This window comes from Leopardus geoffroyi, chromosome E2 (genome assembly GCF_018350155.1).
Source record: "Leopardus geoffroyi isolate Oge1 chromosome E2, O.geoffroyi_Oge1_pat1.0, whole genome shotgun sequence".
Taxonomy (NCBI): domain Eukaryota; kingdom Metazoa; phylum Chordata; class Mammalia; order Carnivora; family Felidae; genus Leopardus; species Leopardus geoffroyi.
This window is the reverse complement of record NC_059335.1, coordinates 167,177-194,443: the sequence shown is the minus strand read 5'-3', so window position 1 is coordinate 194,443 and position 27,267 is coordinate 167,177. Positions and strand designations below refer to the sequence as shown.

Below are 27,267 nucleotides of genomic sequence, written 5' to 3'. Positions count from 1 at the left end.
TTTTAATGTTTATTTATTTATTTTATTTATTTATTTTTTATTTTTTTTTTTGAACGTTTATTTATTTTTGGGACAGAGAGAGACAGAGCATGAACGGGGGAGGGGCAGAGAGAGAGGGAGACACAGAATCGGAAACAGGCTCCAGGCTCTGAGCCATCAGTCCAGAGCCCGACGCGGGGCTCGAACTCACGGACCGCGAGATCGTGACCTGGCTGAAGTCGGACGCTTAACCGACTGCGCCACCCAGGCGCCCCTAATGTTTATTTATTTTTGAGAGAGAGAGGGAGAGAACGAGCAGGGGAGGGCAGAGAGAGAGGGAGATTCAGAATCTGAAGCCGACTCCAGGGTCTGAGCTGTCAGCAAGGAGCCGGACGAGGGACCAAACTCACAAACCCCGGTATCATGACTTGAGCCGAAGTCGGCTGCTCAACCAGCTGAGCCACCCAGGGGCCCCTATCAGGCTTTGTCCTTTTTTTTTTTTCCCCTTCACGCTTTGTCTTTAGAGCCCGGTGCCGGGGTCGCCTCCTGGGACCTCAGCGATTTCCGCTTCTGCGCGTCCCGCGTTAAGTCTAGCCCGCCGCGTGGGCGAGTGTCTAGAGCCCAGGACCCCGAGCGCAGGACGCCGAGCCGGGCGACCGCACACTTCACTCCCCGGGATCCACGGAAGCTGGGGAGCGCCTGCGGGACTCCATTTCCCAGCGCGCCGCGCGGGGATGCCTAGACGTTGCCGCGGATATCAAGCAGGGCTCCGCCCACGCGGGACGGGAACTGCGCTTCCCAGAAGCCGCCGCGCGTGCGTCCGCAGCGTGCACTGGGCCTATGAGGACTTTCGGGGGCTGGACTTCCGGCGTCCCGGACTGTCACTTTGCTACCGGGCGTTGGGCCACACCGGTATTGGTGAACTGGAGCGCCGCGAGCCCCCAGGCCGGTTTCTTAGAAGGTTTGGAGGCCCGAGGCGAGGGCTGGGAGGAAGACCCGAGCGGTGGACCGTCTCGCGCACGCCCTGATTGCGGGCGACGGTCGCGCCCCGAGCCTAGGCTTCTCCGTGAGGAGCCTGGGCCGCTCCGCGGGGCTGTGGGGCGGCGCCCCGAGTCACGTGCTGTCCGACCCCGGGACGGCGGGGGAGGCGGCGCCCTGAGCGACCCTGCCTTACACGGCCCGGGAGGCTGAGACCAGGAGCCGGCGAGTCCGTGTTGTCCGTCTCTTTCTGCGAGTCCCCGAGTACAGGTTCTGATGGCGACCGCGGCGCTGACAGACCGGGCCCAGGTGAGTAGAGGAAGCGTAAGGCTCCCATCCGCCCGGATCCCTCCTCGAAGGACCCGATCCTCGACGCAGGGAGAGACTTTACCTGCACGTTTTGTCTCCCCTCTCGGTTCGTCCTAGGCCCCGGCGTTCAGGCCAGTGGAGCGTGCACGTGTGAGATCCCCACTTCTGGCAGCCAAGGGAGTGAGGTGTAGAAGGAAGTTCCAAGCAGAGGGTCCCGCACGTGCAAAAGCTGGGAGGGGAGACTGAGCCTAGGTGGTTCCGGAGCTGAGCTTCCTGACGTGAGCACGGGAGAGAAATGGCAGGCTTGAGTTGCATCGGGGGCCATGGGATGATTCTAACAGAGCCTGGATATGCTTTAAGTCAGAGACTTGAAAGTAACCCACCGTTTGCTTGGCGGAGAAATGACGCAGAGGGGGTGGCCGTGTGCAGGGAGCAGGCAGCACCACAGTCCAGGTGGCCGAACACGGCACCCGCTGCACACGGGGCCAGCGGAGACGGGAAAGTGGCTGGATTCTGGAACGATCTGATGTGTCAGGTGCGGCGTGTGAGCGAGTGCCCCGAGCGGAGCACAGTCCCAAGTGTTTAAGCCTGAGCACCCAGGAGAATGGAGCTGCTGTAGACAGAAACAGGAATTTGAAGGGAAAACAGGTTTCAGAGTAAAATCAGGGAGTCTGTGATGTCCCAGAGTGGAGGTATCATGTGGACCTGGAATTGTAGGTGTCCGAGGACAGAGTCCTGGTATTCGGAACCAAGGCAGGGCCTGGGAATCAGACTTAGGAGGAGGGAATAGCGTAGATTCAGCCAGGGACGGGTAGTGCTCCAGGGAGATGCAAAGAGGCTGGTGGCCCCTGGGGCTCTCAGGGGAGGTCTGGCAAGTGGCTGAAGGGAGGGTTTTGGCCAAGGAAATGGGGGGCGAGGAGCACATGGCTCTAGAGGGAGAGGGGAACTGGCTTCCTGCGTGGCGACCAGACTCTTGGGGCCAGTCCTATAGTGACTGGAGGGGATTAGCCGGTCCTTCAGGCTGAAGGAGCAGCCTTGGAATGTCAGGCAGGTTCAGCAGAGGCGGGCATCCCTATGGGGATGGGCATGGCTTGTGGGTCCACAGCTAGGACTTGTACAATTGCTAATTACAAGAACAGGTAAGGGCGTGGCACGTCTGGAGAGGGTCAACTTGTGCAAAGACTGGAGCACGAGTGGACACCTGGGCCTGCCTTTGGAGTGGCAGCCATCTGAAGGCCATGGGCTTGCTCTGGCTGCCTTGTATAGAGTGGCTAGTAGGCAGTCTGAGAAGACCTGTATGCCCTAGACAGGTAGGGTGGAGGGGAGGGGAGGGAAGTTTCGTCTGCAGAGTTGCAGAGCCCTGGGGTGGGGCGGGGGGGAAGGTAAGCATCTGAGGGACACTAGTTGGGGTAGCCATTGGGACAGGGAGGCGGGTCCTGGGTCCCACAGCCAGAGCTTAGATTGTGTCTGCCTTCCCCTGCCCACTCTTGTAGGGCCTGATGGCCTTTGAGGATGTGGCCGTGTACTTCTCCCAGGAGGAGTGGGAGCTCCTGAACGCAGCCCACGTGATGTTAGAGAACTTCCACGTGATGTTAGAGAACTTCGCGCTTGTGTCCTCGCTGGGTAAGGTCCTGGGTTTTCCGTGGGAAGCTCAGTCGTTGCCAGCACTAACCCCTTCTCTCCTGTTGGCCCGTGAGCAGCCTCACACCATTTGGCTGAGTGTCCCCGTGCCACTGTGGCGCCTGTGTCTAGGCTCGGCCCCTCTCATCTGGTGCTGCCAACACGGTCCTCCTCACAGGGACCATTGAACTTTTCCTGTGAGTCCTGCCCTGCAGTGAGGCTTCAGTTGACACCATCTATGTCCCACAAAGCCCCTCACCCCTGCCATCTCTTGGGCAGTAGGTTGTCCTGAGCTGGGTCTGGCCCCTCACTTGCTTGTGTTTTCTCACAGGACTCTCTGCCTCACGACCCCGGGTGGTCCTGCAGCTTGAGCGTGGCGAGGAGCCCTGGGTTCTCAGCGGGACAGTTGTGACACCAGCCAGGAATGCTCAGAGAAAGCCCAGCCCTGGTGAGTGGGGACTCAGAGGGTGTGAGCTTGGGGTAACCAATGGCCAGGCTTCTGTCCCCCGTTTCCCTGCTTTCCTGGACACTTTCATCTCCTGCTTCCGGCCTGACTCCCTCCTGTTTTCCTACCATCAGCCTCTCCTGGCGGCTCTGGCCTTGGCTTGCCATTCAAGGGGGAGCTCCCAGGGTACCCCATTCCAGGCACTGGGGCACAGCCTCTATCCAGCAGGTCTCTCCTGCTCCTGCCCTCATAGGGTTCACCATGCTACGGAAGAGGCAGTGGGGAAATGGGGTTTGTGAGTAAAGCCTATAGGATTAGGTAGCCTCCAGCAAAGGCCTACCCACTAGGCCCATCCTGATCACCCCCTCTTGGCCAGGATGACCCAGGATATACCATTTCTATGCCTTCAGGTCCCTGTCATCTGGCATATGACAAGGTTGTTCCTGAAGCAGCTTTGCCAGTGACCTTCCAGAATGGCTCCCTTCCAGCACCTACCTTCACAGGCACCTGCGAACGTGGGAAAAGCTCAGTGGGTTGGCAGGGCACCTCCCTCTCTCAGGAGAAAAAGTCCACAGGCGTGTCGGTAATCTATTGGGAAAGGCTCCTGCTGGGTCCTGGCAGCGGGGAAGCCAATGTCAGTCTGCGGTTAACCTCTCCCCTGAGGACTCCTGAGGACAGCCCGCCTAGGGAGAAAGCCCTCATGAACCGCCCCATGCCAGACGAGCAGCCGAGGCCATGTGGGGGCCAGAAGCCATTTGGGCAGGATGGCCCTGGAAGAGGCTGCCCCAAAATTCCAGAATTTGAGGCCGGTCTCACCTCTGGGGAAAGAGAAAAGGGTGGAACTAGCCTCAAGCCTCATGGACTCCCTGCTAGCCAAGAGCCCCCCACCTGGGATCAGCTGGGCAAGGCCCTCCACACAGGCCCCAGCTTCCTCTCCGGGGAGAAGCCCTTCGAATGCAGGGCGTGCACCAAAGTGTTTCTGAAGAGCTCCGACCTGCTCAAGCACCTGCGCACCCACACCGGAGAGCGGCCATACGAATGCTCTCAGTGTGGCAAGGCCTTCAGCCAGACATCACACCTGACGCAGCACCAGCGCATCCACAGCGGTGAGACGCCCTACGCGTGCCCGGCCTGTGGCAAGGCCTTCAGGCACAGCTCCTCGCTGGTGCGGCACCAGCGCATACACACCGCTGAGAAGTCCTTCCGCTGCGGCGAGTGCGGCAAGGCCTTCAGCCACGGCTCCAACCTCAGCCAGCACCGCAAGATCCACGCGGGCGGGCGGCCCTACGCATGTGCTCAGTGCGGCCGCCGTTTCTGCCGCAACTCGCACCTGATCCAGCACGAGCGCACGCACACGGGTGAGAAGCCTTACACCTGTGCCCTCTGTGGTGCCGCCTTCAGCCAGGGTTCCTCCCTCTTCAAGCACCAGCGCGTGCACACGGGCGAGAAGCCCTTCGCCTGCGCACAGTGTGGCCGCGCCTTCAGCCACAGCTCTAACCTCACGCAGCACCAGCTGCTGCACACTGGGGAGCGGCCCTTCCGCTGCGGGGACTGTGGCAAGGCTTTCGCCAAGGGCGCGGTGTTGCTCAGCCACCGACGCATCCACACGGGCGAGAAGCCCTTCGTGTGCGCACACTGCGGCCGTGCCTTCCGCGAGCGCCCGGCCCTCTTCCACCACCAGAGGATCCACACGGGAGAGAAGCCCGTGCGGCGGCCTCGGCGTGGGGCGGGCCTGTGCCCCCAGGCCAGGCCTTCTTCAGGGGCACCGTCCGAGGGCACGCCGGGCAGAGTGGCTGGGCCCACTCCCACCTCAGGCCCGCCGGCAGTTTCGAAGCCTGCTGACGCCTGAGCTCACAGCTCCAGCCTCCCCCGCGCTGTGGGAAAATGCCCTTGTCCCCTGCACATTCTGGAGAAGCCCTGTGCGTGCCCGGTGGTGCCGTCTGCACACGGTGACGATATTTGCCATTTCGGCAGCAGCTCACTCCCACTCTAAGAGATCTGACTACAGAAGGATCAGGGGGATGGACGTGGAGGCTGGGACTTTGGTGGGCAGAGACTGGGCAATCAGAGTGCCGCTTCATTCAGGCCTGTTATGACTGTGAGCACTCGGGTGAGGAGGGGAAGGCTGGAATGTTGGGGAGGCAGTCCCAGAAATTTCTGACGCCCGCGCACATACGGCCAACAGGCTGACCCTCAGGATATTCTCTCAAGACCTCGGTTCATCAGAGGCTTCTGGGAGCAGGCCCAGTGGACAGTAAGTCAGGTTGGGGTCTGGTGTTGGCCTTGGGCTCTGAGCCTCAGTTTCCACCTCTGGGGAAAAGACAGGAAGAGAGAGGGAGAGAGATTCAGGCTACAGAGGGTATTTGCAGCCCCGTGACAAGCGGGATCTCGATAAGGGCCAACATGGGCCAACTGCCAGCCCTGTGAGATGGCTACCATGGCTGGTATCCCCACTTCTCAGTTGAGGAAACTGAGGCAGAGAGTGGGAGTGTGCTGCTGCAGAGCAGAGCCCGGGACTGAAATCCAGGCCACAGGCCCAGCTCCTCTCTCTGCCCCCACGCTCGGCACTCGTGCTCTAGTCTGCCAGTGTGAAGGCTGGGCGATGCCAGGCCTGGCTTCCTGCACATGGCAGTCCCACAGGACGTGGAGGAAGTAGAGGTGGAGGTCCCTGGGGTGGGAGGAGGGAGACGAACATCACTGTGTTCCTTCAGGTTTCACCCAGGCCTCAGCCCTGGCCACGCCCTGTTGTTACCAAAGTCACCATTACAGGGGTGTTTATATCCCCGCTGCCCTGGTGACAGGTGACCACGATAGCAGGCTGGAGGAGACCAGATGGGACTGCTTGTTTCTGCAGGGTCAGTGGGCAAGTGCCCACCTGTTCTCTTCCCTCAGTTGGAAAGAGGATTTGCTGTCACCTAAGGCCACGTGTGTGTGATGCCCTCCCATCGTGGGACACCTCCACGTGGCTGGGACACGTGGTGGACTGGGGCCCACGTTTCTCCCTGTGGCCCTCAGCAGAGCAGGCCCTGTCTTGACCTCAGGCCTCACCCCTAGGGATGTCAGTGGTCTCTTTTCTTGGGAACAAAAAAGAAAAGACCAAAAATTATAAGTTGGAGTGGATGTACATTGTGTAAATCCCTGCACAGCACTGTGGAAATCCACAACCTCAGTCTCTCCTCCCAGCCTCTAGTCATGGTTCAGAAGGGTTTAACAATAACATCTTTTTTTTTTTTTTTTTTTTTTAAGTTTATTTATTTAGGTGATCTCTACACCCAACATGGGGCTTTAAGTCACCACCCCAAGATCACGAGCCAGCCAGGTGCACCTAACAACACAATTTAAGTATGATCATCACAGAACTTTGAAGCCTTGGCTTCAATTCATGTCCTTTTGAGAGTCCAAAGGGTAGAGATGAAATTTGCCTATTTCCCAGTGAGGTGCTAGGACGTGTCTTCTTGGCAACCAGAGGTGTGTGGGGGCGGGGGGAGTGTTCTAGGAGACTTGGGCAAGGTGGACATCGTGAGGCTACCCCAAGTCTCAGCTCTACCAGGGGAGGAGTCTATGGATCCAGGCCTGGGAATCTGAGGCAAGGTGGTTCTGTAGTCCCATCACCTGCAAGGTCTGGCAGCCATCTGCCACACAGAGTGACCACAGACATGACATTTCCCTCACTCCCCACCTGCCAACAGTTTCAGACCCATCTTCCACTTCTGGAGCCTCACAAGTCCTACAAGGAGGGGAGGTAGGGTGGCAGGGAGAGCTGTCTTGCAGCATCTGGCTCTCCGAGATCCTTGGAGTGCAAGGCCACTGAAGTAAGCCTCCTGGTACCCTGTAGGCTTCTGAGGAGCCGCCCACCTCTGCTGTACTCATCCTCTCTTCTCTAGTGCACCCTCTGGTCTTACCCCTCCACACCTTCCCCCAGATTCGCCACCACGAGGGAGCCTTGATTAGGTCACAGACTCAGTCTGCACAGCTGTGAAATGCAGACACATCCCCCACTCTAACTGATAGAGAGCTTGCTGGGGAAAGGAGCAAAGGCATGTGTCAAACACCTAGTGGGTATTCAGCAAGTCATATACAATCTTTTCTGCATCTTTTTTTTTTTTTTTTAATTAAAAAAAAAAAAAGGTTTACTTTTGAAGACAGGGAGACAGGATTGGAAGCTGGCTCTGTGCTGACAGCAGTGAACCCGATGCAGGGCTTGAAGTCACAAACCATGGGTTCATGACCTGAGCCGAAGTCAAACGCTCAACCACCTGAGCAATGTAGGTAGCCCCAAGCTTTTCTGCATCTTGAACTGAAGTTCCTGGAGCTGTTTCCAACCTAATCCCTCCTGATCCCTTGAGCTCAGCCTGTTCCCTGCCCATCTCCCCACTAGTCTCCTTCCCACCTGTGTGGTTGGCTCCTGCTATCACTCATTTACTCCCCCTCCTCAAATCCACGCCTCCCAATGCCCAGGTCTGGTCAGTGGCTCCCATCTGGATCCTATGGAAACAACTATGATCACCTGCCTTCCCCCATGTCTTGGCCCGTACATTGCCCTCTTCCAAACTAATGTGTTCATGTTGGGCCCTATGCTGCCAGGCTGACTCCTCTGCTCTTAACCTAGAGCTGGCTGTGGCTTCCCTGGCTTTCTGGTGCAAGATGGATAAAACAAACACATCTTACTTGGTTCAGAAACCCAATGAATCCACAGGGAGGAGAGTCTTCAGAACATAAACGTACAAATAGGAGGATGGAGTAAGAGGTGTCAGGAAATGGCATTCTGAAGCTAGAATCAGATGGGCATGGGTGAGCTTTCACTGATTTAGTGAAAGCCACATACAAAGTTGGCACTGGGGGAAGTGGAGGGTGGTCCCTTCGGGCTTATGCTGCAGAACTCCAGAGGACTTGAAGACAGCAGCTCAAGCCCTGAGCCCACTTGGACTATATACATCATAGAGTTCTTCATGACCCCTAGACTATACCTAACAGCTCCCACAATGACCCAGGTGTCACTTGCAGTATCTGACCTCTCATGGCCTTTGTCATCTCAGTCTTGACACGCACATGTGCCCCAGCCTACAACACCCATAATGGTCAGGTGTGATTCCTGCCATGGAGACGGCACAGACCACTTCACTGAGGCTTAATATGTGCTATTCCCCTTTTCCAGGTCTACAGGTCTTAACATCACTGGGCAGCACCTAAAGCCCCTGACATGGGTGGAATGTACTAACCAGAGGTTCAGTGCCCTCAGATTCCTATCTGCATTTATCCTAATTCCAAAGAAGCCCTTCCAGTTCTTCAGACAGTGAGGACTACACTTCCCCTAGGCTTTGCCACTCATGACAACATCTTTCCCTTGGCCTACAGTTCATGGTTCCCATAATGATCAAGTAACATTTAAAGCCCCCAACACAGCATGCACTACTCTTTTCTGAAACTAGCAAAAGCGTGTACCTGCCTACAGTGCCCAGAGAGCTCTTCTGGCCCCTAAGACACTGGATTTCATTTACCAGAGGGCTCTGGACCTGTTCCACATCCTTTTTGCAGGTGCATTCTTCCATGGATGCTCTTTTTCCAGTTATTTGCCCACATTTCTTGGCTTAGCCTGATGTCCTTGTCATACTGCCATGATAGCACATGTTACATCCTACAGACCATATACTTATCTGTTTTGCCTGGGGCTAGCCTCATCTCTCAACCCTGGAAAGGCTTCAAGGCTGCTGAATCCTATCACACTTCTGGCCTTGCCCAGACAGGGCCATTCCTTGAGGCTTGTCAAGATCCTTGGTAGGGAAGCAGGGGGAACCCTGAAGTAAGGTCTCTGGAGGACAGTAGGCCCTGAATTCCTCGCTTGTATCTCCATCCACTGTCGGGGAGGAAGAATTTCCTCTGCACTTCAAGGTCTCTCTGGCTTGTCTAAGAATCAAATTGACAAGAGATATGTTAACAGGAGAAAATCTAATTTGGTATATATACAGTGTGCACACAGCCATAAAATTCCAAAGACAGGCAAAAGGAAGCATATATCATACTAAACAGAGAAAGGTGTAGGGGTCCATGACTGCAATAGGAAGAAATGCAATTTAAAGGAAAGTGAAAGGGACGCCTGGGTGGCTTAGTCGGTTGAGCGTCTGACTCTTGATTTTGGCTCAGGTCACAATTCCAGGGTTCTTGATCAAGTGCTGCATTGGGCTCTGCACTGAGAGTGGAGCCTGCTTGAGATTCTCCTGCCCCTCTCCCCTGCTCTCTCTCTCTCTCTCTCTCAAAAAAATTTTTAAAAGGAAGATGAAAAAGTAAATATTTGGGGGGTGGGCATTCAGAAACAGGACACAAGAATTCGATTAAAAAGGCCTTCCTTGGTTCCTCCCTGTCATAATGTAGTTATCTGTGTGATAGCTCTCTTAGAGCAGATCCTCTATCAGATCCTTTTAGACAGTTGTGGGAGAGATAAAGAACTCCTGAATCTGCCGGGTTTTTATTGCTTTTATCATAAAATCATCTTAATGCCAAAATGGCCCATCTTAGGGCTGCCTGCCCTTAGCCCTACACACGCAGACATGTGTGTACACATCCAAGTTTATTCTCACTCCACTACTGGGCCCACAGTTATCTTACTCTCTTCAACTGGGGTTATGGCCAGGCTGCGGTTCATGATAACCCTCAGCAGATTTGTGGTGGAGAGGATCCTGCCAATATGAGTGGTAGTCTGCATTGGGCACTGCCACTTCAGATGTGGACAGGCCACATGGTCAGAGTCTCCAGGTTCCATCGCACACGGCCTGGTACGTTTCCGGTGTCAGGGGCTGGAAGGTCTTAGCCTGGTTGTCCAACACAAACAAGGGGTCAGCAATGACGCCTACATTGAAGCCCTCACGCACCAACCGGGACTTCACCAGTTTGAACGTGCTTGTGATCTCCAGGGCGTCCTGCAGGGACAGTAAGCATAATCCCTGTTGTGAATCTCTGGCCAAGACCTCCCCCCCCCCCCACTTCCACCACCCTGAGCTCACCTGGATACGGATGAAATGGGGTGCAGCATAGGCAGGGAGCCAAGTGCGGACATGTTGGTACATCCTCTGACCATCGAAGGTCTGGCCTGGGGCCAGCCGCACAGCAGCCATCCCCACCTTGCCCTCACAACCTGAGAAGCACAACAGTCATTGTCCACTCACCCACCTCACAGTGCTCATGGCCGACCCTCTTCCTTGGCCCATCTCTTCCCACTGGCTGTGCCCCTGCAGCTCCCCCACCTTTAAAATCTGGATACCACCCACAGACAAAATCCAGATAAAATCTGGATAAAGCTCTTGGAGGTTTAATGAGTCGAATCCTCCACACCTGGTACAGAGACGCCGTAGACGTTCACCTCCTGCAGGAAGTCCACAAGGGACAAAACGCTCTCCACCTCCCGCGTAGATACGTTCTCACCTTTCCATCTGTGGGGTTGAAGCCAATGCTTGTGACCACAACCCTGGCAAACAGGATGTCCCGCCTCTTGCCCACCAAGCCCCTCCTCCAACGAGATCTGATTGCCGGCTCTGCCCAACTCTGGCCCCTTCAGGATCGGGAAGCCATCCCCCTCTGGAATCCGGAAATCCCGCCTCTTCGGCCTGGCTCCCTCAAAGAATCGGGGAACCCGGGCCATCCGCCCTCCCGGTTCCCTGGGGACCCGACCGGAAGGTGTCCCCCAGGCGGTCCCGAAAGTAAAGGAAGCCTTCTCGGTCCATGGCCAGCACGTCTCCGGTGTTGAAGTAAACGTCGCCCCTGCGCCGCACATTCCGCACCAACTTCCGTTCCGACAGCTCTCGTGCCCCGCGGTAGCCCAGGAAAGGGTGGTGGCCCACTATCTGGGTTAACAGGAGCCCCGCCTCCCCTGGGGGTAGAAGCAGGAATTAGGGCATTAACAATGGTAAAGAACCTCAGGAGCCCACTAGCCCCCAGCCAGGAGGTTTCCAACCATGATGGACTCCATCATCGAGATCCTGCCAGAGAAGAGACAGAGAGAGACCTGGAGTTACAGAGGGAGGGAGAGACAGAAGGAGGCATTGGGATGCCTAGACAAAGGATAACAAGCAGGGCACCTGGCTGGCTCAGTCAGTAGAACATGTGATTCTTGATCTCGGTGGTTAGTTCCAGCCCCATGTTGGATACATGAAATGAGATTACATGAAATGAGATAAGATGAGATGAAATATAAAATCTTAAAAAAGAAAAAGGATGGGGCGCCTGGGTGGCGCAGTCGGTTAGGCGTCCGACTTCAGCCAGGTCACGATCTCGCGGTCCGTGAGTTTGAGCCCCGCATCAGGCTCTGGGCTGATGGCTCAGAGCCTGGAGCCTATTTCCGATTCTGTGTCTCCCTCTCTCTCTGCCCCTCCCCCGTTCATGCTCTGTCTCTCTCTGTCCCAAAAATGAATAAACGTTGAAAAAAAAAAAAGGATAACAAGGGGTAGAGGAAGGACAGAGACAAATGGTGCCGGGAAGAAAGAGATATAGCCAGGACTGTGTAAGACCCCCAAGAGAGAAGACCCTAGGAGAAGATATTGACAAGAGATTGATGCCTGGGAAGACATGACTTCCACTGAGAGCTCAAGAGAACAACTCAAATAGACACCCAGAGACCCAGCAGAAAAAGAGATTGAGGCAGGGTAGCTGGGCAGAACTGAGAGGCAGAGGGTCCCAGGCAGTAGTCAGACAGGCCAAGGACAGGTTCTGGGTGAGGCAGTAGACACCACCACTGAGCACTGAACTCAAGGCTTTGGGCAACTTGTTCCAGCCAAGAAGCAGATGATCCCCGTCCTTCCCACACCCAGGGAAGGCTTCCTGACCCTCGTACCTAGTCCCACAGGGATGCAGAATCCCTGACTGTCTCTGACAGGCTCCTCAGCCTCCGTGTCAAATTGTACAAGCTCAAAGGGGGACAGCATCTGAGTGGGGGATGGAGAAGGGTCAGCAGAGGTCCTGTGAGCTCAGCTTCAATCAGGGCCACTGTCCCACCCAACCCACTCGAAGCAAGCAGCTCATCTTGCCCAGGGCCCCACAGCGCCCTGGATAGTTGACGAAGCCAATGTTGCCTTCCGTGGAGCCATAGGTTTCCAAGATCCGAATGGGGCCAAAGCGCTGCTGAAAGGACTCCCACACATCTGCTCGGAGTCCATTGCCCATTGCCAAGCGGATTGTATGTGTCCGGTCCTCTGGTCGCTGCAGGAACATCCCAAGAAGAATGAAGAGGAAGTGACCTCAAGTGTGCCCAGGAACCCTTACCTACAAAGGCTATCTTTCCATCTTTCCGTCTTTACCTGGGAGGTGATTGGAGGGTCTATACCTAGGGCATCTACCAAGGGTTCTTACTTGGAGTCTGTACTTGGAGGGTTACCTGCAGAGGTTCCCTGGGGGGAAGTTACCTAGAAGCCTTACCTGGAGAGATACCTAGGGGTGACTGCAGGGCTAATCCAGGTCCTTACCTAGAGGAAATATCTGGGATTTTATATAGGGGTAGTACCTGGAACTTTTACCTGGGGGAAGTCATCTGGAGGGGTTACTTAGGGGCCTTTCTTAGAGGTAAATTGGGGAGTGACTTGAAACTTCACCTTGGGGAAGGTGATACCTGGGGGCCTTATGTGGAGCATTTTACCTGGGATCCATACCTCATTGCTGTATAAGTTCACATCTGGCGAGTTTACCCTGAGCCACCCCCTGTTCTAGGCTCTTTATATATGTTTTATTCTCACAAATATTCCCTTTGAATTATTTTCCCCATTTTCCAAATGAGGACACTGAGGCTGCTGAGAGAGGTGAAGTCACCTGCCCAAGGTAGCACTGCTGATCATCAAAGGAGCCATGATTGGAAACTTTGCGTGAGATTCATCATCTGTGGCTGTTACCTGGGGAGTTTTACCTAAGGGACCTTGCTTGACTCCTGTATGTGGATCTACCTGAAACCTTTACCTGGTATGACATCTGGGATTTCATACCCTAGGTGTTCACCACGGAGCCCTAATATTAGCACCTCACCTGCGGAGTGTTACACAGGTACCGCAGGACCTCTCCTACATACAGGATCACAGTCACACCATGCTGCCGACAGTCATCCCAGAAGCAGGAAGCAGAGAACTTGGGGGCCAGGACACAGGTTGCTCCTGAGAGGGGAGAGAAGAAAGGGTTTCAGGTCATGCTTCCATGCCACTGTGATAAGCTGCTCTGATCGTATGACTGTGACCCTCTGAAGCACAGGTTTTGGAGCCGATCTGTGTGTCCCTGGTGGAGCCAGGACTACCTGCATGAGACGAGCATAGATGGGCAAGGGTTCGAATCCTGTCTTCAGCATGTGTACCGAGCTCAATGCTTGGTACAAAGTGAGCACTGCTAAGTAAGGGCTATGGATATTAACCATTAATGAGTATTAGAAATGTTTTATGAATGTCATAAAGGTCTTCAAGAACTGGTAAAACCAGGGGGAACGTTGATAGGGAGTTTTCCAAATAAAGCTCCCCAGTATATAAATCATAAGGTTGTACACCTGAAACTAGTGTACCATTGTGCCAACTATCAATCAACCAATCTCCCCTATTTATCTTAGCCTCCCTAAGGTAGGATAATAGTTATGGGCTGCCCTCAATGTGATGTATTAGGAAGTACAATGCACCCCACCAAGGTTCTTGCCAACAATAATTGAACTGAATCTAATAATTGAACTGAATCTAGTATCTCTAGAGGGAATTTCCAGGGGAGGGGCACCTAGGTGGCTCAGTTGGTTAATAGTCCAACTCTTCATTTTGAATCAGGTCATGATCCCCCATTTTGTGAGTTCAAGCCCCACGTCGGGCTCTGTGCTGGCTGTGTGGAGCCTGCTTGGGATTCTCTCTCCCTCTCTCTGCCCCTGCCCACTCCTGTTGTCTCTATAAATAAATAAATAAATAAATAAATAAATAAATAAAACTTTAAAATCTGCAGGGTAAAGAGGAGCAAAGAACAAACAAGTACTGTGAGGGGACTTTAACTGTAAAAAGACAATTAGACAATTGGGAACATTTGAACATGACCTGTGCATCAGATGATATTAAAGTTACTGTTAATTTTGTCAGGTGTGATATCACTATGGTGACAGGTTTTGTTTTTTTTTTTAAGCTTTATGTATTATTTTTGAGAGACAGAAAGAGATAGAGTGTGAGCAGGGGAGGGGCAGAGAGAGAGGAAGACACAGAATCTGAGGCAGGCTCCAGGCTCTGAGCTGTCAGCAGTGAGTCCAATACGGCGCTTGAACCCATGAACCATGAGATCATGACCTGAGCCAAAGTCAGATGCTTAACCAACTAAGCCACTCAGCCACCTCTATGGTGACAGTTTTTGTCATTATATATTAGAGATACATACTGATATGCTTATAAACAAAAAGATACAGTGGCTAAAATTTGTTCTAAAAGAATCCAGAAATGAAGAGGGGAATTATATACGAAACAAAACTAGTAACATGTTAACAGTTGTCAAGGGTGGATGAGGATATGTGGGATATCATCAAACTATTTTCTCTACTTTTGCTTACTGTGTATATTTGAAAGCAAAATGCTGATGGTGGCCGAAGCTGGGTGGTTGGGTACATGAGGATCATGTAGAAATATCTAAAAATTTGTATGTGTTTCAAAATTTTTATAAAAAATTGAAAAGAAAATATTAGAGAGGTCCCAGTCTGAATTGCTAATCAGGTGTCCAGGACGATAGCCCAGTGGAATTCTTGGTGAATACCTACCCTTCACTGACTATCCCAGCATTCATACCACCTCATTACCTTCGGACCACAGCAAAGCCATTAGGGACTGTCTAAGTGACCAAGTTTCTGTCCCAGTAGCCCTGGGGCCTGCTATTGTGTGTCCCTTGTCAAAGGTGAGAACCTTGGTGCTGGGTAACCTGTGGGGACTTGTCACCCTGAAAGCCCACTCTGATATTGAGTCTGGAGGTCCCATGGATTGGAGAGGTCTTCAGAAAAGGTCTTACCAAGCTCCAGGCAGCCAAGAATTCCAAGGATAAGCCCCATCACATGGTACAGAGGCAAGACTGTGTAGACCACGTCATCAGCTGTGACCCCAGCCAGGGACAGCATCTTGCACATCTGTAGCAGCCGTTCCTGTGTGATAATGGCCGGCTTTGGGAGTCCTGGCGAATGGAGTGGGAAGGGTGGGTGGTGAAAGGACAGTACAAGAGGGACCAGCATACAGGAGTGGGTCTCTGTGGTCAGGTCTGCAGTGAGAGGCTTGAGGCTCTTAGAAGGTGGTCAAGTATGGGGATTTGAGGGTGGGCTCAGGGAAGAAAAATTCCAAATTTAGTGGCTGTTTACTGGGCAGAAGCAGGATTCTGGTGCTGACCATTCAATTCACACTGGGGATCAGAGTTCAGGCCAGGTGTCACAATCGAAGGGCAGGATGGGTTTCAGAGGTCAAGTTTGAGGCACATATCAACTTGGGGTCAGAGCAGCATAAGGGTTCAGAGGTCAGGGCTAGAGTTGCTGGGCACCCTCACCAGTGGTCCCTGAGGTGTAGATAAACAGGGCAGGGCTTTTTGATGTGATCCGAGCACGTAGGTCAGCGGGCACAGGGTCGGTGGGTGCAACGTCAAGAGCAGCCCCCAGAGCCCCCACTCCCGGGGTTGGGGAGGAGTGGCTGAGGTAGAAGCATCGGATGTTCTCTGCCTGTAGCTTGGGAAGGACCTCTTCCAGATTCTCCTGGAGGTCTGCAGGGAAAAGAAATTGGGGAAAGGCCCATATCTGACATCAAGAGGGGAGACCCGAGACCCAAAGATAGGGGAGAAGAGTCTACTGCAAGCAATACAGAAAGCAGCCCCCAGAGAAGAACTTTTGCATTCTTATGTAAAGAGCCCCATAATTAGTATTTGTTGGCAAAAAGGATCGAAACAGACGTGGTGAAGAAAAAAGTCAGCCCCCACCAGGACCACTGAACAGCAGTTCTCCAAGTCTGTCCCCTGCTCCATCCCCCTCTGTCCTCTACTAGCCTCTGAGGTCCTCACCTGGGTCCACCACCAGCAACTGAGCCCCAGAGCTCAGTACGGAGTGTAGCAGGGGTGCCCCCCGGGCATGCGGATTAATCCAGGCGACGGGGCAGCCCAACTTGGCCAGCCCCAGCCACAAACCTAGGGCCGGAATGGTCTGGGAGCCCAGCACTAGGAGGGCGGCAGGCTCCCCAGCAAGCAAGCCTGTGAGGCTGCCCAGCACGGCCTTCAGGGCCCACACTGCCTGGCATGCTCTCTCGTCCAGCTCCCTGAAGGTGACCGAGCGGCCCCCCGGACCCTTCCACACCAAGGGCGCCCGGTCCGGCTGTGCTTGTGCTCGCCGTTCAAAGGTATCCACAAAGGTGTTGGGCGGCCGGCGGCTCATGCGCGCCTTGATGTTCAGCCCCAGGTGGAGGATCCTGAAGATGTAGGCCAAGTCTGCAGGCAGCCAGCGCAGCCCTGGGGGTGGCCGTGCGGGTAACACAGCCAGCATGAGTGCCGCGGCCACCAGACTCAGCCAGTGGGGCATCCAGGGGTAGAGCCAGGGCCGCGCCAGCATGGCCAGGCCGAGCAGCACACAGAAGATAGAGTCCCCCAGGAGCCAGCGCAGTGCCAGGGCCACCGCAGCAGGCCATGCGGACTGTCCCAGGCCCAGCAGCAGCAACAGTAAAAAGGCCAGTCGCAGCCAGACGCCCATCGCGCCTGCTCCCTTCTCAGAGAAGCTTCCACAGAATGGTAACTTCTGCCAGGGGCTGCCTGGCTTTGATCTCTGACCCTTCAGCCCCACCCCCTAGCGGTAGCCCAGGAGCTGTTGACTGCGATGCTCCCGCCCTCCGGACTCTACCCCGAGCCATTTTGGACCTGTTTGTTTCACTGTGCCTACCTCCTACCAGGTACATGGCAGGCACCGAGTAAATACTTGAATGAACAAATCCAGTGCCTGAATGCAAACCCAGCTCTGACGTCCCCATCCCCACCCATGGGCTGGGCCCTATGACACTGTGCTTCACCCCCCTGGCATGGATGGGGACTGTCTTCGGGGTTCAGGAGGCTGAACTCCCCCTCCCCCCGGGGAACATGGGCAGGGCAGTTTATGAATGGTTGGACAGAAAAGCCTTAACCCTTCACCTTTGGGAGGCAGTCACAGAGGGGGAGCTCAGAAAGGCGTTGCCATTGACCCAGGAGCCTACAGGTCAGGGCGGAGCACCACCCTCCAGCTCAATCCCCTCTCCACCTGCTTCAGATCCTTGACAGGTGCCGCCAATGCTCTGGAGTAAGAAGAGTGACCGCTTTCTTGGCTGGCAGCTGAACCGATGCGGGGTCTTGTGACACTGCTCCACTACTGGGCATCAGTATCTTCAGCTGCCCAGTGGGCAGCCCAACGGTCCTGGCTGCTGCTCCCACCTCCTGCCTGGCACTTCAGAAGTTACTGGCCGAGGCAGGTATCCTGGGGCTCAGATCCCCACATGGTAGCCTAACCCCAAAGACTCCCTGGACCCCCTCAAAAGTAAGGTGCTCAACCATCGTGCCCATCAGAATGGGGGAGGGGAAGACTCAAATCCAAAGGACCTTGAGATTCCGGAGGTGGGGGGGTGGTGAGATCTAGGGGGAAGGGCCTCAATTCTGCATCTTGGACAGCAGCAGCTGGGATTCTGAGGGTTTCCCACATGTGGCCTCTCTCTCCCAGACCCATCTCAGGCCTGGCCTACACCTCCCCCCACAGGGCAAGGGCTCTAGAAGAGTCAAGCACCAGTCATTTGTGCATCCCACACCCTCCCTGAAATGGCCAAGCCTACCGTCCTGTCTCTGCCCAGGGAGCCCAGTAGGTGGCGGCAGTGTTGCCCAGAGCCGGGGGCACTGAGTCCCGACTGCCACAGCCAGTGGGTGACGGACAGAAACGCACTCATCTGAGAGCTCAGAGCTTCCGGGTTTCGGACCCATGGCCCACAGTACTTTATTAGAGAGCAGGAGTCCCGAGGCCCGACCCCAGTCCATGATGGGTCCACTGAGCCCCCTTAGACACCAGATTGAGGGAGGGGTAGTTCGGGGTGGGGAGCCAGGGTTCTTACCCAGCTTGACACCGGGGCAGAGAGGAGCAGCTCCAGAACCCACACTCACGCAAGGAGTCAGAGCCACAAATCTTGGGCCTGGCCCGAGGGTCTGAGCGCCCAGTTTAGGCTGGAGATGATCCAGTTCTCAGGGATGGTCGGGTCTCTGACCAGCCCCATCCCCAGCCTGCCACTATCAGGAGGGTCCGAGTACGAAGGAGTACAGTAGTAAGGCAGGCTGAACCCCTGGTCAGGTCTGGAAAGAAGGGTGGTAGCAGAGGGAGGGCCTGCGCTCTGGGGAAAACGTGGTTTGGCGGTGGGAACGTGGTCAAGGCGTCTAGGCAGGTGTGAAGCGGCTCGGCAGGGGTGTTACCGGTTCCGCAGTGGTCGTGGCCTAGTTCCACAGGAGGTCGCGGACCTGCAGGGTTTGGCCTACAGCGCGGGAGCGTGGTCAATCCCGCGGCAGGCGTAGCCGGGCCCAGGCCTGGATCAAGGTGCAGGGTGCGCGGCCAGGTGGCGCTCCAGCAGCGCGCGGTGTGAGAAGACCTTGCCGCAGGCGGGGCACGGCGCGCGCTCGGGCCGATGCGTGCGCATGTGCACGTTGAGCGAGCTCTTCTGCGTGAAGCGCTTGGCGCAGACAGCGCACTGGAAGGCGCGCACGCCTGTGTGCGTGACCATATGCTTCAGCAGGTAGTCGCGCAGCGAGAAAGATCGCCAGCACACGGCGCATTGGTGGGGCTTCTCCCCTGTGGGCGACAGGGCATGCCGCGCACGTATGTCATCTGGGAAGGAGCCCCGGGGAGCCTTTGACGGGCAGGGACTCCCCTCTCCTCCCAAACTGCCCGTCAACCCTGAATCCCCCTGCCCTTAAGGGACACCCCTTCCACTCCCGGACCATTCCTCGCTCCTGGACCTTCCGGCCCAACAGGGAACCCCTCCCCCCCCCCCCCGCCCCTCCTCGCCCCCCCCCACCCCCACCCGGCCATGACCCAGTATGTCTCCCCACTCAGCGGGGATGCCGCTTTCCCGGACCCTTACCGTAATACCAGGATACCACCGTCAGGGGCCCTCAACTCTAACAGGTATCCTCCCAACAGGGAATCCTGCTGGTCTGGGACATCGTTGCCTGACAGGACTGACCGCTGAGGTCTCCCCCACCTCCAGGAACCTCCCTTCCCCTAACTCCTGCCATGCCCATGGAGCATTCTGTACTTTGATCGCTGGCCACCATTCTGGTAACAGTCTGGCAAGGCCCAGCACACTTACACTGTGAGGGACGCGGGCATACTTGCCCGGTTCCTGCTGGAAAAAACCCTTGTCTGCTGGCAGCTATAATGTACCTGGGGTGCCAGAGTAGGCTGCCCCCTTTACCCTGATCAGAGAAGGGGGAGGCTGGCTGTATTGGCCCCTAGATTCATCAGGTATTAACAAAGAAAAACAAAACAAAACAAAAAACCCACCTATCTCAGCGGCAGAGGGCTGCAGGGCAGTGCCTGGGCAGGGAGTTCCCCCAGACCAGGCCTTGCCCCTGGCTGAGGCCACATGAAGCTGGCAAATCCTGGCTGGTACTACCTTGGGGCCCCTGACAGCTCTCCACAGGCTACATCTATATCCTCTCTCCTTCCACCCCAAGACAGCCAGGTAGGGATTTAAAACTCAATCACATCTCACTCGCTTCCCACTTCAGATCACTGATGCCTTCTCCAACATTCACAGTGAAATCCCAAGTTCCTGGCCCTGCAGAACTCCCCACTCCACTCCTACGGGTGTTCCGGCCAAACCTTTGCTTTTCCTAACAACATCCAGTTTGGCCCTGCAAGCAGTCTTTGACATTCCATACCCCTGTCCTCTACCTGAGCCTCTAGGGAGCACCCTGAACACCCTGTGACACATCCAGGACCTGCCAGCCACCGCCTCAGCCCCTAGCCCCGTAATCTCCAGTGCATCATCTAGCGCACTCTCTACCTCTCCCTGAGCCAGTAAAGAGCCACCTCCCAGACACTCCAAGGGCTTAGGGGTACTCTCAGTGGTCTTCGAGGAGCTCCCCTTTCCTCCCTCTGCAGCTGTGGGGTCCCCACACTGCAGCCCCATCTCCCTCCAGCCGCGATCAGGCCACCTCTCTGCCAGCTCTCCGAAGGCTGGGCCAGCAAACCCACTCTCCCCTCACATCCAGTGCCAGTCACAGGACCCGCTGACAGCCAGGGAGACCAAGGAGACTCCCCTACCTGGCCACATATTCCTGCCAAGGCTCCATCCCTCCTGCTCATCCCAAGCTTCATCGTGGTGACTAAAAGCTCCACTGCCAGCTTTCCAAAAGCTCTGGGCAAGTCCCTGCTCCTTAACCTAGCCTGAGGATTCTCCCTGCACCAATAAATTGAAATAGGGGTTGGGCAGGAGAACCTGCTTCTCCATGTGGATGGGGTTTCCCCTCCCCCACACACATCGCACTTGGGGCTCAATTTCCAGGTTCCACTGGGGTCAAGAAAAAGCAGCATAACTACATGAGTGCCTCCACCCCACTTGCCTCGTGCCCAATCACCCCTCAGGCTTGAATCTCCAATGACCAAAGGGCTCAGAGACCCATCCTGGCTCACCCGAGTGGATGAACATGTGCTTGGTGTAGTTTTTCCGCGAGCTGAACGTCTTTCGGCAGTGACTGCACTCATAGGCAGGCGGCTCGGAACCCGGGGCTCTGGCAGGGGTGGCCGAGGGGGCCGCAGCGGGAGCGGTGGCCGGGGCTGGGGCCTCCCCCGGAGGCGCAGGAGCGCTAGGGGCCGCATCTGGCTGGAGTGTGGGATAGAAGGCGGAAGGGAGCGCGGGAGTAGGCCCCGAGGGTGCGGGAGGAGGTTGCGCAGGTGGCCCAGGAGCGCCCAGATGAAAGGGGAAAAGTGAGACAGGTGGCCCCTGGGTCTTCACGCCTGGGGCTCGGGATCCAGACAGGACACAGTCAGGCGGGGCCGGCGTCTCGGCGGGACAGGCTTCCGCCGCGGTGCCATCCTCATCTTGCCAGGCGGAGACGTAGCTCTCGGGGAACACGTCCTCGGCCGCCGAAGCGCCCCGAAGAAAGTCCCTGCCGGCGCCGCCATAGTCCGAAAGGCCGGCGGGTGCGGGCGGCTCCTCGCACGCGCTGTCAGGGGCGGCGGTGAGGAAGCCGGCAGCGCAGTCTGGGAAGGAAGGGGGCGCTTGGCCCTCTCCTGGGCCGCCGCCTTCGCCGTCCTCGCCGTCGGTTTCATCATCGGTGTCCTCCTCGCCGTCACCGCCGTCGTCTGTGGCCGCGGGTAGGGAGGGGTCGACCTCCGACCCCTCCGCCTTGGTGGGCGCAGTGGGCGCCGGCAGCTGCAAGCGCGCGGGCTGGCGCTGCTTGCGGCTATGCGCGGCACCGGGGTGGCCCGGAGGGCGCGCGGCCAGCAAGTGGCGCAGGCGGTGGCGTAGCTGCGCAGGTGCAAGAGGTGGGGGCACGGGCGTGGGCAGGGGCGCGGGCGCGCCGGGGACCGGGGCTCGGGCGCGGGCGATGATCTGGGTGCACTCGTCTATGACCGTCTGGATGCGCAGCACCGACGCGGCCGTGAGCACCTGCAGCGCTTCGCCTTGTGCCACTACAAGCGAGCCGCTGTAGAGGAACTCGACGAGCTGGCGCACCGTTTGCGCCGGCACCACTGGCGGCACGCGGATCTCGGAGTGGCCGAGCAGCAGCTTGTCCTGGAAGAAGGGCGAGCCGGCAGCCAACACGCAGCGGTGGGCACGCAGCGAAGCCTCACGGATCCGCACGGTCACGTCGCAGAAGTGACCACCCAGCCGCTGCCCGTTGAGGGTCTCGAGCAGCGAGCGGGAGAAGTTCTGCAGGTGTATGTGGTGCACCGCCTCTGCTGCAGCCATCTGCACCGGATTGGGGGGGGGGGGAAGGTCAGCCAGGCCCCCCCCCCCTCCCCGCCTCATTGTCCCTGCCCCTTGAGCCCTTATTGCGGGACAAGGCCCATGGGCGCACCACAGTCCCAGCCCTTCCCAAAAGGCCCCTAGAGCCCTGTTCCCATATACAGGACTACCCCCAACTCCCACCCCCAGACTCCAGGACCTCTGCAGCTCCACCTAGGAAACTCCCAGCACACCCCTGGGAGAAGGTTGGGAATACCAAATATCTGGCTCCCTCCCAGTCTTGCTTCCTGCCCGGCGGAGGGTCCAGAGCTCAGCTTCCCCTATACTGGTTCACACCCTCCTCGCCCTAACTCCAGTATCCATAAACCTTCCCCATGTCTCCCTTCCAGGGAGCAGCTCTGTGGAGAAGAGGGCAGGGATGCCCATCCCGAACTGGCTTTCACACCTTATCCACTCCGCATCAGGGCTGGCTGTGATTCCTCCCACTCTCAGCTTCTTTTTGATCTCCCTTTACTACATCATCCAACCTTGGAGCATTCCAGACCCTGTGGAGACCAAAGTCTGTTGCCTCGGAATTGGGTTATGTTAACTAGTGTATACAGAGGTCTTCGCAGGGGCGGGATGGCACGACCTGCCTCCTGGGCTAAGCGTTTCAGGGTGTGCGTGGTCACAAAGGGTTGAGAGTAAGTTGGGCATTAGCCTGGCAGGCATTCCACAGAAGAAAAAATACAAGGTCTCTGGCAGACCCCAACGCAGCAGGTAGGGAGGTGCCCCCTGCAGCCTGGTGCATCTTGGAATCTTGATATAGCCTGGAGGGCACAAGGTGTGGGTGTGGTGTAGAGAGGGGGCTTGTGTGGACTTTGAAGGGTGTGTGATTGGGAAGGGAAAGGTGGAATAGCAGCGGCCTCCAGATCAGCATGTCTGAGCAACCCGGATGATTCTTGTCAAAACTTTAGCTTCCTAATCCCAGCACTGCCCACGCTCAGACACCAGAAAGGGGAGGGGCTACCGCTCCCCAGGGGACTCTGGGAATCTGAGAAGCTCTGATACTTCACCCCGTCATCACTCATCAAGTAGGCACCATGCTCACTAGGCTAAGTTTCCCCTCTACCAAACAAAGATGGGTTTGGCTCATCCTGTATCCAAGCCACACACAACTCCAGTCTAGGGGAGGACAGTCGGGACACAGGTCACACCCTGACACTCACTCTCACTCCACCAGCCTAGCTCAGGCGGGGTCACACAGCCCTGGAGTGTGGCTTCTCTTAACCTTCCTGGTCTAATGGGGTCTCAGACTCACCCCCTCTGGCTCCTCTTACCCAAACCACCTTTCCTCTTCTGGGTCCAGACCCCTCCCTTTCTTGCATGTTCTCTATCTTACCCTCAAATCACTTCGCACACCTCCACTGCCCCGGTACCATTGGTGGAGGCTGATGGGAGTCATTTCCTTGTGTTCCCCCCCCCCCCCCCCGGTCTATTCCCCCACGCGACAGCCAGAGGGAGCCTGTTCAGACCTGACAGATCGGGACCCACCTCTGCTCAGAGCCCTCCATGGTGATGAATTAATTCTTGGCAATTCGTCAAAAAAGCCAAGTCTTTGCACATATCGTTATCTATGCCACCGCACTTTTCCCCGTCTTTATTCACCCACCGTCTAAAGACCTTCAAATCTGTGTCTGGGCGACTAGGGCAGAAACCTGCGCATCAACCCATACGGCTTGAAGCCTGCCTTTTCCGACCCACCTCCACCCTGCTCCCGGTCTGTGATCTCTCAGTCCAGACGCAGCAGGGTCTTCTTGGCGCCTCAGAACAAAGGCCCACCCTCCCGGGTATGGCGCCGCATTCTCGCTGCCACGCCTTTGCCCACGCCATGCGCTTTGCTCCGAGCACTCTTTCCCATACTCTCCTCCATTGCTCGCTCCCTACCCTAACCCCAAGGCCCCCTCTCTGATCCGCTCGGGCTGCCCCCGCTCCAGACCCGGCCAACCTGTATTTCCCGCCTCCGCGCGCTAGCCAGAGCCATGCCCCCATCCTGCAGCGCCCCCTCACGTCCACAGCGTGCACTCCAAACCTAGCGCCGGCGCCCTCCCCTGGGCACGCCCCGGCCTGCCCGCCGGCCCTGCAGCAGGGGGATGCCCGCCCGACCCCACCTCCGGCTCCTTCTCAGGCACCAGGCCGGGACTTGGCCTTCTCCCGCTCACCACCGCCAAGGCCACACTTTCAGGCTGCGACGCCGGCGGAACCGAAGTCCGCAGCCGCTGTGGCGCAGGGAAGCGCTAGGTCGGAGCACGTTTCCGGTGTTTCTATGGCGATCAGCCGCCGCTTCAGGCCGGTAGGTATTGAACTTCCTGCTCTCGACCGAGTCGCAACTAGAGTCGCCGAGGCTCGGGCTGCGGGGCAGCAAGGAATGTCTCGGCCAGGACACGCTTCCGGCGTCGCCCTAGGGACTGGGATGTGCCGGGGCCTGCGCTGTCAATCTGCGGGCCACGCCCTCGTGCGCTCCCGGCTGTGTAGAGCTGCTGCAAGGCGACAAAGGCTGGGAAGGCGGTCTGAAGCCCTAGATGGGTCTCGGCTGGTTTAGACTCCATTGCGACCCCAGGTGGCGGCCTTCTCCCCAGAGCAAGAGTGGAGGCAGGAGTAGGGCTCACCCCTGGTCCATCGGACTCCAGCCCTGCGTGGACTGCGAAAGAGATATTCCTGCAGCCGAACTCCACACCTGCCGGTAGCTACGAGTGGAATGAGGGAGCAGACACCACGCCAGGCCCTGGCTCCCATCTTCCACCCCTTCCGCCCCTCAAGCCTGTGTCCCAGGTAGAAGGTGGAGGCAACCTGTCTCTATGACCCCTACCTCCTCACACACCCACCAGGCCCACCCGCCCCAGGGCGAGTAATGAACGAACGAATGAATGGATATTGAACTGAATGCCTTCTGCACTCAGCGCTCTGGGACATACCTCAGAATAAAAGGAAAGTGGGGGTGAGATGGATAGTACATCTGCCAAGACCGTGGTGTCCAGCCAGACTCCAAAGATCAGAAGTCACTTTAGGGGACAGAATATGTGGGAAGAGTTGTGTGGGCAGAGGAAACAGACTTGGTCTGCAAAGACCCTGAGATGGGGCTAGCTACCCAGGACACCTATGAACCAGGCTGGATGGTGAGACTGGAGTGGTGGGCTGGCCTAGCCTTATGCTTTGTTCCTGGGGTCTAGAGGCACGGCAGGAGGACGTAAAGGTCAGAAGATTTCCCTGAGACTTCAGTGGACCCCATGCCTTATGCAGCAGGTGTGGGGTCCAGCATGGGGGGAGGGGTGCTGACTTAGCCTCCAGTATGGGGACAAGATCAGAGGACCTGCCTCCCACCTTGGTCAGCTGCTGGGCAACTGTATTGGGCACATCTATAGATGGGTTGAAGTTAGAAGGATTCCAGGGGATTTGAAGCTGGAGGGGGGCATGTGGCAAGAAATATAGGGGGAAATTCTAGAATCTGAGAAGAGGACCACATGACAGCTAGCAAAAAAAAAAAAAAAAATAGGGGCCCCAGTCTACAACTGCATGGAATTGCAATCTGCTAACTACTCGAATGAACTGGGAAGCTGATTTTTCCCTAGAGCTTCTGAATAAGAGCCCAGCCCTGCCCCAAACTTGATTGCAGCCTTTGTGAGACCTGGATCAGAGGCCACTGCCTGGGTGTCTAACCTGCAGAACAGTAAGCTAATAGATGGGTGTCGTTTTAAGTTACCGAATTTGTGGTAATTGTTAAGTAACAATAGAAAATGAATACAGCTGCCAGAGACTTAGGGCCTGCACACAGTAAGTGTCTGATAATGCCACTGTTTTCCTATCTGATGAATCCTTTCCCCTTGCCTCTCTCTTGCTGAATGCTTCATTTCTGCCTTACCAGCATTTATCATCCAGCTTGGTGGTCTCATTACTCCATCCTACAAGCAGAGGCACTTGGGGGTGAGAGAGGGAAACAAACATCCAGACACATGGCTGGAACAGCATCAGGCCAGTAGAGAAGCATGTATGAGGTCTCTGAGGAGGGAGGGCGGCTTCCCTAGGGTGAGGCAAGTGGGAGTTGCTATGGAGATTGCGGATGTTGAGAGTGGAGGGGGGAGGACCAAAGTCCCATCTGCAGGTTTGAAGGACTGAGGGGAAGGTAGTGGATCTAGTGGGGCAGCAAAACAGGAGGCTTAAAAGACAGCAATGGCTGCTCAGACCTCAGTGGGAAGGCCAGAAGGGGACAGATACAGAGTAGGAAGGAGAGGACATGGTGGCTTCAGAGAAGGTCTTAGTGTTGAGGGTGACATGGAGTAACTGGCCCAGTAGGAGGCAGAAGGGAGAAACACAAACCCTGACACTGCTCAGGCAGCCAGGGAGGCGGGAGCTGCAGCCTCCAGTGACACAAGCCTCAAGAAGACATCTATTTTGTTTTCCTCTCCAAAGACCTTGTCTCAGTAGTTGTGCAATAAATGGTGTATCAAAGGACACAGGTTTAATAAGCCAAGGAGGGGTCAATGTGACCTGCAAATATTGAAAATCCTAAGCCAGGTCCTAGAGTCTTGGAACCAGCAGGTGATGAGAAGAGGCAGGTGACACTGGCTGACAGACCATCAAGGGAAGAACCTGTAAGGTTGCAATGGTCACAGACACATGAAAGGAGAAGATGTTAAGCTCCTAGTTGACCGGGCCTCATCAGCTGCCCGGGGGAGGCAGGACCTGCCCCTCACCCCCTACCACACCCTTACCACCACACACACAGCTTAGGTCAGAAGGCTCAGTCTCTACTCCCAGCTCAGAGTTCCCAACCTCCCTCCACCCTCCATTACTACTAGGCCAGCTTCTCACACAGGGCCTCCTTCTGTGGCAGCCACTGCCCCCAGGTAAAGCCCAGGGCTCAGCGCTGGCGGGGCTGGATAGTGCCAGATGTGGGATGCAGGCCCCAAGATTCACCTGAATTCACACACTTCTATCTGTCAGGAGCTTCCCCTTGCCAGGGGTCAGCCATAAAGCTCGTCTCTGGAAAAATGC

General features: G+C 56.3%; 3 protein-coding genes across 10 annotated transcripts; 1 reads left to right on the top strand and 2 right to left on the bottom strand.

The window, feature by feature from the left end:
* Positions 1-475: 475 nt before the first annotated feature.
* Positions 476-9,787, top strand: LOC123577876 (zinc finger protein 324A-like). 5 transcript variants are annotated; one of them, XM_045440229.1, is made up of 5 exons: positions 476-1,266; positions 1,384-1,544; positions 2,760-2,889; positions 3,218-3,334; positions 3,742-6,440. In XM_045440229.1, exons 3-5 carry the CDS (start codon positions 2,766-2,768, stop codon positions 5,178-5,180), a joined length of 1,680 nt encoding a protein of 559 aa, XP_045296185.1. In that variant the 5' UTR covers positions 476-1,266; positions 1,384-1,544; positions 2,760-2,765; the 3' UTR covers positions 5,181-6,440. The 5 variants fall into 5 exon arrangements, with proteins under 5 accessions (XP_045296185.1, XP_045296183.1, XP_045296184.1 ...); XM_045440227.1 differs by having other exon boundaries at positions 1,384-1,801; XM_045440228.1 differs by lacking the exon at positions 1,384-1,544 and having other exon boundaries at positions 3,742-9,787.
* Positions 9,788-9,881: 94 nt separating this feature from the next.
* On the bottom strand, positions 9,882-17,116 carry SLC27A5 (solute carrier family 27 member 5). The gene is made up of 10 exons (XM_045440209.1): positions 16,334-17,116; positions 15,830-16,039; positions 15,308-15,466; positions 13,331-13,455; positions 12,323-12,517; positions 12,153-12,243; positions 10,994-11,192; positions 10,658-10,755; positions 10,330-10,460; positions 9,882-10,245 (listed from the first exon to the last, which is right to left on the bottom strand). The coding sequence occupies exons 1-10, from the start codon at positions 17,010-17,012 to the stop codon at positions 10,069-10,071; spliced, it is 2,064 nt and encodes a 687-aa protein (XP_045296165.1). The 5' UTR covers positions 17,013-17,116; the 3' UTR covers positions 9,882-10,068.
* A 1,121-nt stretch (positions 17,117-18,237) lies between these two features.
* On the bottom strand, positions 18,238-24,767 carry ZBTB45 (zinc finger and BTB domain containing 45). 4 transcript variants are annotated; one of them, XM_045440278.1, is made up of 3 exons: positions 24,387-24,767; positions 20,958-22,239; positions 18,238-19,109 (listed from the first exon to the last, which is right to left on the bottom strand). In XM_045440278.1, exons 2-3 carry the CDS (start codon positions 22,237-22,239, stop codon positions 18,853-18,855), a joined length of 1,539 nt encoding a protein of 512 aa, XP_045296234.1. In that variant the 5' UTR covers positions 24,387-24,767; the 3' UTR covers positions 18,238-18,852. The 4 variants fall into 4 exon arrangements, with proteins under 4 accessions (XP_045296234.1, XP_045296235.1, XP_045296233.1 ...); XM_045440279.1 differs by having other exon boundaries at positions 24,438-24,745; XM_045440277.1 differs by having other exon boundaries at positions 24,224-24,401.
* Between the last annotated feature and the right edge of the window lie 2,500 nt (positions 24,768-27,267).